This window comes from Anopheles moucheti, chromosome 3, assembly GCF_943734755.1.
Source record: "Anopheles moucheti chromosome 3, idAnoMoucSN_F20_07, whole genome shotgun sequence".
In the NCBI taxonomy this organism is placed as follows: domain Eukaryota; kingdom Metazoa; phylum Arthropoda; class Insecta; order Diptera; family Culicidae; genus Anopheles; species Anopheles moucheti.
This window is the reverse complement of record NC_069141.1, coordinates 86,424,872-86,443,308: the sequence shown is the minus strand read 5'-3', so window position 1 is coordinate 86,443,308 and position 18,437 is coordinate 86,424,872. Positions and strand designations below refer to the sequence as shown.

At 41.9% G+C, this 18,437-nt stretch overlaps 1 protein-coding gene across 1 annotated transcript in view; it reads right to left on the bottom strand.

Annotated features, from left to right (window-relative positions):
- Positions 1-18,437, bottom strand: part of LOC128304656 (titin-like) — a 53,295-nt gene that overhangs the window by 12,481 nt on the left and 22,377 nt on the right. Inside the window, exons 2-5 of the mRNA XM_053041866.1 lie at positions 12,131-12,276; positions 9,410-9,620; positions 8,760-8,871; positions 6,228-6,403 (exon numbers count right to left, since the gene is read on the bottom strand). Coding sequence (XP_052897826.1) covers positions 6,228-6,403; positions 8,760-8,871; positions 9,410-9,620; positions 12,131-12,276 — 645 coding nt within the window. The remainder of the gene's footprint in view (positions 1-6,227; positions 6,404-8,759; positions 8,872-9,409; positions 9,621-12,130; positions 12,277-18,437) is intronic.

The following is an 18,437-nucleotide window of genomic DNA, read 5'->3' as shown; positions in this document are numbered from 1 at the left end:
AACCGAATCCTAAAACGGTTGGCGCGTTTGTCTTCCCATTTAAGGCGGCAAAACGGAGTGTTCGGAAGCAACAAACTGCTCGCCTCCAATGTGGCGTCTACGGAACAGTGGAAAGATAATGCAAAGTGAATGGAAATCGGAATCTCAGGCATGTGGCAGTGGGTGGTGATAGCTGGGGCGGGATACATTTCATTTTCCTTTCTTATTTTCCCTTTTGAAAAACTCTCGACCGAATCTTGGGTCTTGTACTGCAAAAAGCAGGCTTACATTGCTACCAGTGCAGATGTTGTGCATTGCGTTCGCTCCGCTCTGTTCACGGTGGGTCCCTATTGCTTGTAATGTGCTTACGTTCGACGAACTTATGCTTTTACAGCCATTGAATTGATGGGATTGGTTGATCTGGATTGGTAATCGTAATGCGGATTGACGAATCGAGTAAAGAGGCAGATGTTTTTGTCGCTCTCAAATGCATGTTTTATGTAAGATGAGTTTCGTAGTTACTTTCATGGTGCGAAATCTCTCTTAGACATGAACCATTTGTAACAAAGAAACATACTCAAACAGGCACATGTTACAATGTGCCACACTGCTTATTGGTACATTATTTATCGTAACATGGTTATGGTCAAAAAGATGGACCCACTTTTGAGCGGTCCAGCTCTTTTTTATTATAATGCTGCCAGCTACAACTGAGCCACAAAAAAGATATAAAAGATGTAACAGAAATTAAAACGATGCAAAAGTAAAATGAATTGAAGTTGAAGCTCCCTCTAGTGGCAATTCATTTATAAATGCAAGAAGCAAAAAAAGGGGACGAATGTGGCGCCAGTCAATGGCCGTTTAATGACCCATTTTCCACCGCGGGGGTTGGGCCGAAGTAGTACACAAAAAAGTCGACCCTAAAGAGAAAAAGAGTGAGAGAAAAAAAGAGCCCCAAATGTATTGATGGAAGGATGAAAATCCAACAAAATATAACGTGCTTCACCGCATTCGCCTGGAAGAGATTAATTTTCTCGCGCTGCATAAAAATATGCGAATGGCAAATGAATGCTTAATGCATTTCCACTACACCGCCAGGTGCTGGATGTTGATGGGTTTGATGGGAATAAAGTACACACTCTGAAGATGACACCCGTGCAACGAACCATGGTGGACAGATCCGGAACATACATCATTTGGCGGTGAACCTTACAGAGAGCGAAAGGGAGAAGTAGAGATAGAAAGGGAAGGACGCGGCCAGTGTGGTGGGAAATTCGTTTCGCAGGTTGTACATCGCTGCCGTCCTTTTTTTCAATGCTACTGCCCATTCCCTTCACCCTGGGTGAGAACACTTTTTTCATGCAGCTCTTAAAATGAGGTTAAATCACTCACCGGGTCTTGTTCGCCCGCTCGGGGATCGAGACGTTTAACACCCCACAGGACAGGACAGGCTGTGGTTTATTCTTTGATACAGGCAGAGTGCACCAACGTATCATGCGATGGGCGAACAAGAAAGAGGGAGCGAGAGAACCGTGATTGGCTATGGTAAAGGTCCTTGAGCTTAATTTATGCGACGTGGTGTGAAAATAGTTTTTGCTTTGATGTGTGCAAGTGCTGCTACTCGTTTCGCTGCATTCTATCTTATCTGCTATAGTTCATGGCCATGTGACAATCGCCCTTTTGCATACTCACATCACCTCACGTGGTCCACATTGTCAATAGGAGCGTGTCAAGATATAATGGTAAAGTTCTTCAGCCTTTCTGAGTGAAAGAGCATTTCACGCATATTTGGCGATGATGTATAAATGTTTTAATACTTTATATTTTTTTATGTTTTTTTGGTTAACTTATCACAATTATTTGGCTTATACAACAATTCGTATTAATTCGAGATGTTTCTTTGAGTATTCAGCAAGTTTGGAAGAAGATTGGCAGAGGAATGCCCACTTTAATAACTGTAATTGAGAAACTTTAAAAAACTATGTGTTCTCGTATGAGTGAGAACGTGATGTGAACAAATCTTCAACAACAACCTCACTTGGCACGTAAGTAAAGTAAAGCATCACATAAAAGCTCATAAAAAGCGCTTACATATTTTTTGTTGCCGCAAAATTTCCACTCTGCACCAGCATACTGCAACAGCATTGCGTTAACGGAGCAAAGAACTATCAAACATTTATATCAATTTCTAGTGCAACTGTTTGCACCATTTCCTCCATGCCACAGTGCAGTTTACTCTCAATCAGCTCGTAACTAGCGAAAAACCGGCATAACCATCGATCTCTCCTTCGCTCCTGACGGTGCGCTCTGCGTCATTGCACCGCCATAAATGCATTAATGAAATTCATTTTCTCACATCCTGCACCTCGACATGCCACAACGAACGAGCGAACGAACGAGCTGCAGCATCGGGGCGTGTGTGTAACAATTTCCTGGGCCTGTTTGAAGAGGAAGACACAGCTACAACAACGAAAAAATACATTCCTACCCCGTTTGGTTCGGTACGCCTCACGTGGCCCACGATGGTGAAGTTTTACCAGCAGCATCCCCACAGGACGGCCACCCTTTTACGAAGTTTCCAATCATTCCCATACAGCCGTACGGAGCTCCAAGGGTGTGTGTGAGCTTGTGACTGAAAATGGAGCCCATCCGTTCGCCATGATTCAACCAAACACGTCCAACCGACCCAGAAGGACCGGGCGGTCTGCTACCGGGCGGTAGTGGAAATAACAAACGAATCATAAAATAAGACTGAACCAAACCGCCAGGAAGTAATGCGCCGGAAAAAAGGGCATCAGAAGCGGGATGGACGGTGTAAAATAACTTTTGTAACAATTTCGTTCTCATTTTTGCCTTCAATCGCACACACACACACCCGCACACATACACCGAGTGGAAGAATGCAAAGGCAAAAAAGTTACGCGAAACTGGCCTAACAGCCAGAAGTTGTATTAAAAACTTTCGAACCCGCACTCCCAAAAACGGCACCCGTGTCCGTTTTGCCTCTCGCCCATTTTGGCGCCCAATTTACAGCGGAAGTGAATATTAAAGTTATCGTTTTTGCTTCACACGCACGAGCAGCTTTTCAGTGTGTGTGGGTGTGTGTGGGTGAGTGTCATTTTTGTTTCGTACACTTCCTATTGGATGCCATTTCTCCAGGACTCCAGAATTTGAAAGCCAAATGGTAAGGGAGACACAAAGTTTAATGCACGGACAGTTCCCATTAGGAACTCAATTACGTTTCAGGCGGTGCGTGTGCAACCCGACACACCCATACACACTGCCTGATGGCCGTTTCCTGTTCAGGGAAATGTGTTTATCACACGCCTGGTCATGGAATTCTCCCTACGTATCGCTAGGGCAGCTTTTTTGCCCCCTAATTCCAACTTGTTATCCTATTCCCGGTACAAACGGAGGAAAGCAAATTAAACGCACTTATTTGTCGGAGTGCCAAGTTTGCCACTTTGGCATTAGATCGAAACCGATCCCTGGTGTTGGTGACGAAATAGACAGTTCATAAATGCAGTTTTTTTGTTCCTTTGTCGCTTGCTTTCTTTTTTACAGTGCCAGAAATCAAAAGCGTGACAGATCTAGTAGTGCATCCAATGGAAAGGAGAGTAATTTTATTCAAGCTTTTGAAGCTGGAAGAGTTTTAAATAGAGAAAGCGCATAGAGAGAAAAAGAAGAGAGAAAGAGAGGAAGAGAGAGAGAGAGAGAGAGAGAGAGAGAGTCATTTCTGGCTTAATAGAATTAATTTTACCACGTAGCTGGATAGTGCGTCCTTGCGGATTGGTCCGGATGGGATTTTGGACCGGTCCTGCCGTGTGAAGAACAGAACAGCGATCTTTTATGCGATCTTACACAAAAGCGATCCACTAGCTCATGTTTGCCTCGGAAATGTAAATCAGAATTATTTTTACTACTTAGCCAGATAGTCAATCCTTGCTAACGCGGACAATTTTATAATATATTCGATCCATGTTTGTTGAAATGTATTTAAATGTGCACTTATTATCGGCATAAACATCAAACATCGCTCAATTATCAACACGACATATGAACACCGTTTATCGGATTGTGTGTTGTTTTAACCTTCTGTCCTTAGAAAATGGGAAATTTGTACCGTGTCACAGTGCAACACAAAATTATCCGCACACAAACAAAAAAGCACAATGTACGGGTGCCAAGTTTCGCAACAACGGTTCATACCAATCCGACGAAAGCTTCACGCTGCGGAACCAAAAATACCGCTTCCAGATTTCGTGTTTTCGTTTCTTTTTTGTTTTTCTTCCTCGAAGCTTTGTTTTTTTTTTGCTGTCTTCCTCGGGGTGACGGAAGTGGAAGGAAATTAAATTTCTCCCGCATGGCCATGTTTCACGCCATCCTCCCGGGTGCCCTTGACATGCGACGGTATGGCACCTCCGAACATAGTGAGTCTCGCTGCAACCACCCCCACCCGGCCGGGCACAATTTAATGCAATCCATTATACTCCTGTGTCGTTGCCATCGAGCACATGTGAACGGGAAAATTGTATATTTATTTCCACCTCACCATTACTCTTTGTAGCAATGCAAGAGTAACGTGAATTTTTCTTTGGGTCTTTCGGGTTGTTTTCCTTTACCCCGCCGCCACACGGTGAGCTTTTCCAAGCTGTGGAAAACATTGCTTCACGAAATAAAACAACCTTAAACAAACTCCTCGTTTCTAACACAGGCACAAACCCCTGACATAGGCTTACAAATACACTCAAGCGTGCCGGGGGTTTTTCGGTGGAGCCCGGGTTTTTTTTTTGGGTTGCAGGTCGACTTTCACCGTGCTAGTGCTCGGCACTACGGACACCAAGATCCTTGAGTCGCTTTCATCTTGCACCGTTCCCGGTTCCCCTTTACGTCATCAATCTTGGCCCCGTTCCCCGACTACGGGACGCAAAACGAACATATGTTATTGCACTGCTCATATTTCACAAAGTGTCCGATAATGATGCATTGCAGTAGTCCCAAGGCAATTTCTTCTACGTTCGGTTCGGTGTAGGAAGAAATGCACACGGCACACGGGGCGGTTTGGCACGATACACGATCTACGGAACGTGAAGTTTGCTGCAAACACACAAACGTCGTTGGGTCTGGGCTGGTACGTTCGTACGGTGCTGCACAGTGGGGAAATTTGGTAGAAAGTTAGCGTCAATATTATTATTTCAACAAATTTAATCCAATATAATTATGATTGATGAATTGGATGCAGTTTCACCTTTTGTGAATTTCAAGATAGCTCCATCAACATCTTTTGTTAAATATTCATCACCAACAATAATAACCAAATTTTTAATTTACTACGTAGAATTCATCAAGACTATTCCAACCTTTTCTTAGCAATGGTCTTCAAGGATCGAGTTAAACATTTTAAAATAAATATTATTAAGAAAGGAGATAAAAAGGTGCCATTAAAACTTAGCAACCATCTGAAAAATTACTGAAAAATTGTAGTAAATGATTGCTAGTTGCGTGTAATCGTGTAATGAATAATCTCATTCCCAGAACATTTCTACTTTATTCAATCCTTCAAAACAAAGCGTTAAAACTAATTTTCATTTGCAAATAAAGGATTTTACTATTTTTTGCCTACATTTGGGCGTTTATTTATTTATGGCGTTCATTTAGGCGTCTCCTTTATCGTAATTCCTCAGGTTTTTCTTTTAATTTAACTCATGTTTTTATACTTTGCTTCACGTCAATGCCTGGTATTTTTGTTTTTGAATGATATACTTCAAAATGGTCAACTTTTGTCCCACTGTGCCCATGCTATGTCCCCGTATGGCGTCGGTTGTTAGCCTGAATATGGAATTTATAAATTTGCTTTTCCCAATTCTTTACCTTCCCTGATTCTCAAAGCGGGGCAAGAAGCAGTACTCAGCACAATTCCTATTTTCATAATCGACCAAAGCATTGGCGAAGTTATTTTCACTCGCACGTCTCCTGTTGTGTCCTGCAGCTCCGCTCGAAATTTGCTGAACCTCCATCGGGGACAGCGTTATGGTAATGTAGCGTTATAGCTTTTGCAGCGTTTTTTTTTACTGAAGTTGCATTCCATCCGCGGTTGACCGAGTGCGACCCTTGCACTGGCGTCCCGAGGAAGGAAGATCGATGCCATATGCAAAAACCTTCTTCTGGTACGCCGACAATATTTCCCCTACCGGTCGGGGCCGCCGGCAAAGGGCCAGAGAGAAGCAATGTGGCATAATACAACTTACCTTTCAGCACGTGCACGTAAATACTCGATTGGCGCGCGTTGGCCGGAGCGCAGGTGTAGTTGCCACCGTGCCGGGCCGTCGCATTCCGCACCGACAGGATGCTGGAGGCTAGCTTATTGTTCGACACGGACACGCCATCCTCCTGATCGTAGTTCACCATCCGATCTTCGTGATACCTGTGTACGATGAGAAAGTAGGGAAGAATGGCTCCATCAGAAGGGGCGAAAATAGAATTGAGGCGAAACCGGTAACAAAAAAGCACACCAAACAGCAAGGAAGCAAAACGTCACGGTATGCCACGGTGTGCTACTTTACTGAGACAGGTAGGTTGCTAGGTTACTACCCCATCTCCGTCGTCCGCTGAGCTAACAGGACTTGTCGAGCGTTGTCACCGCTCGGGGTATTTGTTTATTTTTTCCACCGGTTTTTTTGTCGCTCTTTTACGTTCGCTTAGCTTCGCTCAGCATAATAAATGAAGTGGAAGAGATTGAAATTTGATACGCGCTCATAAATCGTCCCAGCACATGCTGGTGCTGACAAAACACCAGCGCACACATCGCACACAGGTATGAACCGTCTCGGTTCTGCGTCCCATATAGAGGCGACGGTCGATTTAGGGCGAGTCAAGCCGATTGCCGACAAAGAAAGTAAACCGTCCCGTATTCCCGTGTTGTTGCTTTTGTTTTCCTCCCCTGCTGTGGTGGTATGCCTTTTTTTAAAGCTTTAAAGGGACATTTAAGTGGTGAAAATTACTCCATCAGGCCCGAAACCTTTAATCCCAACGTAAAGGGAACGATAAAATGTGTTAAATTCCGGTTCATAAACCCGGTGCTTGCTGACAGCAGGTGAAAGTAATAAAGAGTTTTTTTTCTCTAGCAAATCTTTTACTTAACAGGGTAGTGACACTATGGTGGCAAGCGAGTTTGTTTGACTAATAAATCTGTTCAAAATGAGGTCTTTATGGGGACCATTGAATAAACTTTTCGAGTATGCTCAACATAATTTCAAGCTGTTTGTTACCATTTTTATTACTGCGTCAGTCTCATTTGTAAAAGAGTTTGAGTAATGAATATTTATTCCAATAGCCTTTTAATTGGTAAGGCTCATACTTCCTCAACGCTGCTTTATTTTACCGGATTCATGCAACTATTGTCCATCAGCATAAGTACTGGTCCTGTTCAAAGTGAACGTTCTTACTTGAAGTTTTTGTGGAATTGTTGTGTTGGTAAAACAGCTTCTGTTTTACAGAAAATCCGTTCTGTTTTTTTTTAAATCCAACTTACTATTGGCCACTTTCATAGAGCGCAGCAGGGTTGGCAGCGATATAGCACTGAGATCGTGGAGATCTTAGATCAGCTTAAACAGTGCATATTGTAATAAAAGGGTAACTAAATCGTAGTATCTAGTATTCACATAATGATGCTAACCCTTCTCCAAGTTTAGACCTTGCGAATACGATGTAGATGTGAACCGAAACGAAATCTCAATTGCATCTTAAAGTAAATATAATATGCAATACATGAATCTTGTGCTGTGTAAAGCTGATATGCCCTAGCTAAACAACTACCTTAAATAGAATCTTCTTCTCTCACCCGTGCACCCATTTTTCAGAAGCTTCCATCATTTTTTCGAATTAAATCTATTGATCTACCAGGAATGTTGTCCATCCTACCTTCCTCGCTTCCAACTGGATTCAAATTCTTTACTCACTAGCTCGAATCAAATCCGACAGCACGTGGTCGCAGGATTGCTGTTTGCATTCCATGTCCCAAGCGAAAGCAAAACAACGCACTCAAATGGGCCGGGCGCGGCCACGACGACCAACATACCACCACAGCAAAGCTCGCCCCACCACGGAAACAACTCCACCGAAGAGGAAATATTTGGGAAGCGGACTCCCAATTTTATGATTACGACGCATTCCATCACGCCAATGCGTCCTGGAGTGAAAGGTGCTTCTGCCCGGTGGGATGAAAAGAAAACAACCCGGCGAACCCTGCATACACCCTGCCCATTTCCGGGCGTCCGGAGCGTCGTGCGGTGATCATCTCGGGAATCATAGACCCGCACAAAATTGGAACCGTTTCATCTTTTCTGCCCACATCAAAAAGGGCACGGCCATGGGACTCGATTCCGCCATAAATCGTACCACGACACGGCCCCAATTCCCCCATCGTTTTCCATTCGTGTGGATCGAAATTCGCGGTTCAGAATCTTTCAATGGGTGGGATTTTTTTTTTTGCGCTGCCACCGACAACGATGGCGACGGTGGGTTTTGCTGCCACTTGACGGATATTTATTTATTTCATTTCATCGCCCTCATCGCTGCTGCTTGATCGTTTCGGAACATTTCGGGGTCGGTAGGTGGTACGGTATATTCTTTCTTTTTTCACATATATTCATCCTGCACTTTTGCAACCGATATTTTCTCTTGTCGTCATAAATCTTTCATAACCGATCAACCGAAACCGACGAGTGGCGCGCATAAAGAAAAGCACACATAAAAAAAAACAGTGTACGCGGAATACTTACCAAAAGACGTAAAGCGGACTTTCGGTGGCACGTTTCAGTTTGCATTCCAGTCGCAGTGTCGATCCTTCGTCTATATGCAAATCGGGCGATTCGAGAATTTCTGCGACCGCCTCTGTTGGTGTGAAGGGAGTTTGGAAAAGTAGAGAAAGAGAAAGAGAGAGAGATAGGATGAATGAATGGAACGTCAAATGCATTAAGGGTGCTTTGAAAGGGAAATTCCTTTCCCCACGTAACGTTTCTTGTATCAAAGATATAAAAGTGACAGATAGCAATCGACCATCTGCGGGCGCTGGAGTCTGTTATCATAACTAGAGTTATACAACGTCATTTAGAACGAACGTAACCAAATCATTCGTTGGAAACCAGCTAGATCTTGCCTTCCTCCGTGTCCCAAGTTCAAGTGGCAACAGCAAAAATAGTCTCCATTTCTATGAGACCAGAACACCGAAAACCGGTTCGGTGTTTCCCAGGTGACTAATAATTCATCAGATATTTCCATATAAATTACATTTCTTTGCGCCCAGGTACGCAAACCAAATCGATTAAGAAATTTCATTCACAAAAACCCCTTGTCACACAAAGCAAAATGGCGCTTGGTAGGGGATGACGGGGAAGCGCTAAAATCAAGGATTTCCATCCAAAATGCTTACCGACGATCCTAAGCTCGATGAATATCGACTGGGGTGGATGGGTGGATATTTGGCACTCGTACAGTCCTTCGTCCTCCTTTCGGGCGTTCTTTATCCGCAGCGCCCAGTTGCCGAGGTGGCGCGTATGCTCGACCAGGAACCGATCGTCGCTACTGTACGTCGAAAGGCCGACCGTCAGCAGCTGGTAGTCTTTCCGCCGGAACCAGGACACCTGCAGAAATGCGAGAGAGTGGAAGAGGAAAAATGCCGCATGGATGGAAACACGATCAAGTACGGGGTGTGTGTATGTGTGCTATTGCTCTACCACATCCAGCTGCATGCAGTGGAAGCAACTAAACAACGGTGAAAGAAATAAACTAATGAAAGCATTTTGGACCATTTGGCACACACGGAACACACGGCAAAGTGAGTGAAAATTTAATTTGAAACAATTTCCCCACAACTCAGGCACGGAAAATGGGACCACCTTTCCGGTGAGCTAGCACGAAAAGGGTGTCTGTCTGTTTGTCGTTTGAAACCGATGGCTCTTGACCGTACTTGTCGAATTTTACAAGCCTTGTCGACCATTTTTATCCACCACTCACACCCAAGTGCGGTGCACTTTGGTACCACCAAACTGGGGTTGTTGTTGCCGACGCTGCTGCAGAAAGACGGTAGCCCTTCTATTTCCGGCAATTTGCCCGGAAAGATCCGGGCCACGCTGCGGAGAATATTCTACCCAGTATCTGGCACGATCGGGCCCGCACGGTCGCAGTGTCGGATAAAATTTCAATTAGCAATAAATTCCTAAATTTTCACTTGTTGTAATTGCTTGGCAGATGGTTTTCGGTGCCTCCCGGAGTGTGGCACAAGTGCCGCAATGGAAGCGCGCATTGCTGGAGCCGGGCCGGGCCCGGGTTGAAGGTGCCTATTTAGTGTGGAAGGCGATACAGTACGCGGGCAGAAGGTGAAAAACTTTGAAACGGTAAAATTCATCTGCTATCGATTTAACCTTGCCGCATTACGGGGCAACGGGGCAGGAGGAAAGCAATGGAACGCAGGCAGACATGCTGTAGCAATTTCAATTTACAACGAGCTTTCGTACAAGCAAACTTTTCTTTGGCGTCAGCGTTTTTCTCTCTACTTTTTTGTTGCCTGAAGAAAGCGTACGGAAAGTTAAAAAATAGGCTGGAATTAACTTTTTCAGATTTTTTCCTTCTCGCTGTACTGACAGTAGCAATATTGTCTTGGATACTTTTGTATATGTTAGTTAAGTGGAACAAGTTTGAAGTTGGAGGAGAATACTACTCAGAATTTTTTCGCTTTCCAATATTTTAGATATCGAAGAAACGGTGGCATATATATGGTGGTAGTGTAACTGTCACTCACAATCTGCAAAGACAGATGCAAAGGAGTATTTAAATACCTAACTAAACACAATAATTCTTTGACTACACAGGTATTATTATGTCTTCTTTTGTAATAAAACTTTTACTACTTTAAAGATCATATTACTTTTTGATCATATTTCCTGTCATGCGTGCGATGTTGTTGTAGCAATGCGCTCATAGGTGAAGCACATTTTAAACTCAGTAAAGTAGTACATTTTTCAACTGAAACTTCGAAATAAACACACAAAAACAGCATTGATTGAAATGCAAGACAGCGGAAAAATCTTCGCTGACCTACAAAATAGTATCGGTGAAAAACGAAACACCGGATGTCTGCGATGTTGGAAACCGAGCCAGTGTCCATTCGATGCTGGAAAAGCTATCTTACTGTACAACCGGAAGCAGGTTGTTTTCGACTTTCTTCTGCTTGGTGTGTTTTTCTCTGCCTTTGCTCCTATCGGTCTATTCTATTTAAACTTTTTCCGCTATTCGGCAGGACTGTCGTGCTGAATGGGAAAATCAATCTGTTCGATGGCTATCATTTCTGTCCGAATGGTTCACCCACTAGAACGAGAATCGTTAGGTTTTCGTGGCAGCAATAATGCCGTGGAACTTTATGTTGTATCAGCATCGTTCGGGCGCTAGTGTTACGAGAGTTTTCCGAAAAGAAGATCCGCTTTGGATGTGTCCTCACTAAACGGAAGCAGGGCAACAATAAGTATCACAAATAGCAACGTTATTTTCGATCCTTTTGCAGCACAATACCTGTACGACCTTCTTTTTTTCATTTGGGGAACCTCTGGAAGAGATTATAGCTGCTTTAGGACTATCGAAAATAGGTTGCTTCGTTGCAGTCCAGTGGTCCAGTTGCGGATTGATTACAATCGTTGGCATGTGCCAGTCATTCTATTGCTACCGTGCGCAATTACTTTACAAGTGCAGGACATAAATCGTTTACAAGGGTAGATACTGTTATGCCCTCCTTGTTTGGTTTGAATTGGGGTTAAGATGTATTTATTCATGACTTCAAGAGTACACGAAACACAAGTGTATCCACAATGAATAGTTTTTCGACTGAACAGATTCTCTACATCCAGGCTATGTTATGTCGAATGAATAAACTTGCGAAATGGTTAGGCTTCGCATACAAAATGATTAATTATTGCTTCTCAAGAAGCACTGTGGTTACCAATGGTTCGAAAAATGCTTTCATTGTAATAAAACTAGTAACAAATATAAACTGAAACAATTAAACTGAATGTAAAACTACCCAACACAGAAACAAAAGGCAAGTACAAAAATATGAAACAGAAGCAAACCAAAGCGTTCGACTAACAAAATACTTACTTACAGTGGCTGGTGTTGTCATGGTGACGCTGCAGGGCAGCACCGCTAGGCCTCCTCGTTGACTAATTACTCTAGTGTTATTCTTAGTAATAAATTGACTTTGTAATGGACCTAATGAGTTTCTGTGCGCTGCCTTCGCCTCGTTGGAATCTGCGAAGAGAAATGAGAGAAACGAAAACAAAAACACACAGATAAGAAAAGCCACATCCTCCAAACCACACAATGTCACACGGAAGGAAGGAAGAGAAAGCAGCAGCACAACAAAGAAGGTAACGCTAGAATCGCATCCTCGAGCGATATGAGGTGACATTAGCATCATCGGTTAGCGAACGCCACTCCCATCTACCGTGTTGCGAAGATTAATGAGTCTTGGCGACAGATCGTTTTCGGAATTGGATTAAAGCCCGGGCTGATTATTATCATCCAGGGCAATAAAACACCTCCCTTTCGTTGGTCTCATCTTAGCAGCGCCGATCCCGCTTTCCCCTCCGCCGAGATGCTCAGCTGCTTGAAGCACGGGAAAGAAAATGCAAATATCATGTCGTAATGAAGTTTAAATTTGCCTCTTTGGCTAATCTCACATCCCAGCGCGGGATGCCAGTTGTTAAATAACTTTCCTACACCTTTCCCACTTTCGCCATCGCGTGCTTGTTTTTGTTAGAGTCTTCTGCTGTTATGGGGCTTGAGAAGCATGTTTTTCATCGAAATGACTTCTGAATTGGCACATTTCCGATGGCAGTGCCCGTCACGGTTGTCAAGGTTTGCGCGATGCATAAGCATAATTACCGACGTACCGACGAGCGCACGGACACGGTTTTTCGTTTTTCCCCATCCCGTGTGAGTGCTGCTGTTGTTGTTGTGTTTTTTTTTTGTGCTGAGACGACAAGAAGTTTTCACTCGCAGCAAGAGTTGCTGTTCTAATTAATGTACTTGGTTGGGGAGTTCTGGTGTGAACTGTATTAATTATTTCGTGTATGTTGTTATAAAGTACATAAAGTACACTATTGAGAGCAAAAGAATAGTTTAGTAGAAGGTGTCAAACACAAATAAAAAGCATCGAATAATGTACACAAGTCTTAAGAACATTTTCAAATTTTTTGAGTATCTTAAGTTGGGGGACATAGTAAGTCGATACCAACAAATGTATGGGTAAGATTTTTCTGTTACAATAGTTAATCTAGTAACTTAAGACTGTAAAGGACAGCTTATAAATGTTCAGTTTTCATCAATGTTTACAGGACTTTATGATATAATTTAGCAGAAACCAATCGTGAATTGTTGTATTTAGTAAATGATATTTAAAACAAATTCAAGTCGTTGGACTACACAATTTGATTGTTAAATACATATTATTACAATGCTTGGCAATTAACTACAAATTAGGCACGCTTCAACGATAAGCAGCGTAAGGATTTCACCACCACAACAATACAAATGTGCCACGCACCGACATTTACTACATCCCGACGGTGAATGGAAAGAAAATAAAACAATCGGAAATGCTCTTGCAATCAGTGCCAGTGGCAGTGGCTCTTCACCGCAACGATCAGCATCAGCGCATGAAGCGTCAGCACATCAGCAGTACGCTGCTGCTGCGTCGTGTGATTGCATTAACATTTATTACCGCTTTCCTGATGGGTGCCCTGCAAAATTTCCGTCCCATTAAGAACGCATCAATGCCAACAGGGCCGCCCAACCTCACGACGTGCGGCCGGAAGTAAACTGACTAATGACAGACCACCGAATGGTAATGCTGTTACTTCCATCGGTGCTGCTTCCGAGGGTCGGTAATCAAACCTCACAAGACACAGCTAATTACATAGCTTATTATTGCTTGCTTTCCGCCCTAACTACTGCTGCCATGTTGGGGGTGTGATAACAGGAAGACAGTTTCTCGAAGCTTTCGCACCACGAAGCTTCCGCAATGGCCTGTGCTTGCTTTGCGTCACTGGCGGAGAGATTGCCATAATTAGGCTGGTGGAGTGGTTGTAATTTCGTATTTTGTGTTTATTTAATTCAATTGCCGTTCGGTGCTTTTGATGAGCAGTTCCCGCTCACCGAGGAAGGGAAGGGCGTGTGTTTGCTGTAATGTCAGCGCGGGTTGGCAGGGAACAGCTCCAATAGGGAAGGAATCTTTTTGTGCTGGTACAATCTCAAATGTAACTACCGTACCGTTCAGCTTTCCTTTCCAGCGCACCATTGAAGTGCATGGTGATTGAGCGCTGTCAGACGCATACAGAGCAGATTCCGTTGAATTGATTTCAATTTCTTCAGCACTGCGATGTTTGATCGTTGCAGGAAGGTTGCAATAGCGGATGAAATAAGCCAATCAATCTGTCGAAATCGCTTCTCACGGGCGGCGCACGGCAAGCGATGATGAAACGCTCGAATGGAGCGCCTTAATTGCATCAGTCTTGCAAAAGGAACACGAGGATGAAAGATGCGCATCGTTACACATGCACCGGTGAAGCTAAATGGAATTCGTAGTAGAGGATGTGCTTCTTTAAACGGAATGATTATGCGGACGGAGCTGAGCAATCACTTGTTTCAACAAAGATGGCACAGGGTGGAATTTCAGTTGGAAAATGAGCAAATGTATGGAAGCAAATATTAACGCAAGGAAGAGGGCCACTTACGAGCTAGCTTTTCTGATTTTGAGCTCTTATGCACTGTGATCTTCTTGACGTTTTCAGTGAACTTACTGCTTACTTGTGATTGCAGTACCGAACAAAAATGTCCTATCTTAGGAAGGACACGCTTTCCATCTTAATAATTCTTAATAGCCCAAATTCGATAAGTAGTGATTGAATGAAATACACACACAAACACATAGATACTTTCGCAACAGTGGAGGATCAATCCCCTTGGAGGCCCAGGGCGGTATTATAGTTGGGGCCTCTAAAAACGATGCAAAAGGGAAGGGGAACATTGAGGGGACTTGAAATGAGACAAGGCGAAAAGCGCAGTGAGAAGGGGCCTACTCCGCCTACCGTTTGATCTGCCGCTGGGCCGCCCCTAATCATCTTCTTCAAATGGACCGCCAGGGCCATCACCATCTTCGAATACAATATCGGAACCGGCTAAATCACCACCAACACCAGTTACCACTGCACCTGTACTCTTCTAAATGTAGCTACAATCATAGGTGCGCCAACTTCGAGAAGCTTCACTTGGTGGAATTTACAATTACAGCATCCAAGGAACACTTTGCCATCGAATTGGTTCGCTCGCTGTGCTTCCGGGAGATTCGCCATGCAAAACTCAGTTATACTTCTTCGATCTTAACTTAACTTAACAAAACACTCAAGCACCAGCATTTGGTGGTGAACTTAATCGCTATTGTCTATCCTGTATCCTGGGTATTTATCATACGCAATCCACTAACATGGATGTTCAGTCATACGTATGAACGCATGTCTGTTCGCGATGAGCTGCGCCTTTGCCTCCTTTCACGTATACCAGGTATTGACCAGTGCCGGAACAACACACCGACTGCAGGTGAGATGGGTCATGTGTGTTTGTGACGACATCGCCGGTAGCACGGAATATACACGGGAGATTGTGCTGCAACATCGTGCTACAGGATCCTTAAGGCCAGTGTATGAGACCAACCAGATCATGCGTCCACTACAGTACCCGATCCTGTTTCCACGGGGTGAAGCCGGTTGTACTCATGGTATGTTTAAGATACGTCGTCGAGGAAGACAGCCGAAACAATCGAGCACGGGGACAAACACAGATAGTGGTGCCGTCATCAATGAGGATGATCCCCAGATGGAGCCGAATGCGGAGAAAAAATCATTGCATATCCTGGCGGGAGATCGCTTATTCTCTGACGCATTGTGAGGGGTAATCACCTGTCATACATTTTGCAATACAGAATGAGCGAGTTACTAAGTTGTGAATTTCGATGTTTTTGTTTATTTATTATTCAGTAGATTGTTTAACACTGTGTATCCCATTAAACAAACAACGCAAATTTTATATAATAATAATAATTTGTGTTATGCTAAACTTGTAAACTAAAATGCTAGGTCAAGTTTTTGTGTTGAAAGACTACCTCCATGATCATTCGCTCACGTCGATGTTTTAGGCGATGAATAAAAATTAACGGTTGATTCCTGTGGTGAGCTTCTACTTACTGAACTTTTTCAACAACTGATCATGTTTTATAGCATTCTTTGATCCATTAGGTGCGGGGCCACGAGAGTTGACAAAATGATGACTAATTTGACCAATGACCAAATCAGCTGGTCAACTGTGAAAACCATTATACCGTTGCCGCGCACACAATTGTTTTCAGATTTTCGATACCAGGAGAGCATGTTTTTCAAGAGGTGGAATAAATTTGCGCTGCAGGTGAAATAACCTACAGCGTGGAATAAATTTGCCCATCAATATTGCATTGCATACTATCAAACCCGTGAGAGTGTTCACTAGTTTAAGAAAAATGGATGAAACGGAGAACATCCTTCATTTCGCTCAAACTTTCCATGGGCTGGTACGAAATTCCATACAAAACCCGCTGTTTTCAGATTCCCGATACCAGGAAAGCATCCACGGAAGAGGTAGCACCTTGTACAGTAATTTTGCTCGAAAACCGCCTAAAGGTATGTAATGTTTAAACACTAACTATCCCGTTGGTCGTGAAAAATTTCTTCGAAAACCGCCGAAAGGTATGCAATTTTTAAACACTAACTTTCCCGTTGGTCGTAAAAAATTTCTTCGAAAACCACCAGTTTTCGAATGTATAGTACCAGGAGAGCATGCACGGAAGAGGTAGCACCTGGTAATTTTGCCCGCCTAAAGGTATGCAATGTTTAAACACTAACTTTCCATACAAACCAGCTGTTTTCAGATTTCCGATACCAGGAGAGCATGTTTTTCAAGAGGTAACACCTGGTACCAGCAGAGCAAGAACACAATTCATGAAAAGTTTCATGAAATTAATTCATGAAATATTTCATGAAACATTTCATGAAAATTTCATGAAAATTTCATGAAATATTTCATGAAATATTTCATGAAACATTTCATGAAATATTTCATGAATGAAATATTTCATGAATGAAATTTTTATGAACGAAATTTTCATGAATGAAATTTTTATGAATGAAATTTTTATGAATGAAATTTTTAGGAGTGAAATTTTTATGAATGAAATTTTTATGAATGAAATTTTCATGAATGAAATTTTTATGAATGAAATTTTTATGAATGAAATTTTTATGAATGAAATTTTTATGAATGAAATATTTCATGATTGAAATTTTTATGAATGAGATTTTTATGAATGAAATTTTTATGAATGAAATTTATATGAATGAAATTTTCATGAATGAAATTTTTATGAATGAAATTTTTATGAATGAAATTTTCATGAATGAAATTTTTATGAATGAAATTTTCATGAATGAAATTTTTATGAATGAAATTTTTATGAATGAAATTTTTATGAATGAAATTTTTAGGAATGAAATTTTCATGAATGAAATTTTTATGAATGAAATTTTTATGAATGAAATTTTAATGAATGAAATTTTTATGAATGAAATTTTTATGAATGAAATTTTTATGAATGAAATATTTCATGAATGAAATTTTTATGAATGAGATTTTTATGAATGAAATTTTCATGAATGAAATTTTCATTAAGGAAATTTATATGAATGAAATTTTCATGAATGAAATTTTCATGAATGAAATTTTTATGAATGAAATTTTCATGAATGAAATTTTTATGAATGAAATTTTCATGAATGAAATTTTAATGAATGAAATTTTCATGAATGCAAATTTTATGAATGAAAATTTAATGAATGCAAATTTTATGAATGAAAATTTAATGTTTCATGAAATGTTTCATGAAATATTTCATGAAATTTTCATGAAATTTTTCATGAAATGTTTCATGAAATATTTCATGAAATTTTTCATTAAAAAATTTCATGAAATATTTCATGAAACTTTTCATGAATTGTTGGGCGCCATCTTGCTCTGCTGGTACCAGGTGTTACCTCTTGAAAAACATGCTCTCCTGGTATCGGAAATCTGAAAACAGCTGGTTTGTATGGAAAGTTAGTGTTTAAACATTGCATACCTTTAGGCGGGCAAAATTACCAGGTGCTACCTCTTCCGTGCATGCTCTCCTGGTACTATACATTCGAAAACTGGTGGTTTTCGAAGAAATTTTTTACGACCAACGGGAAAGTTAGTGTTTAAAAATTGCATACCTTTCGGCGGTTTTCGAAGAAATTTTTCACGACCAACGGGATAGTTAGTGTTTAAACATTACATACCTTTAGGCGGTT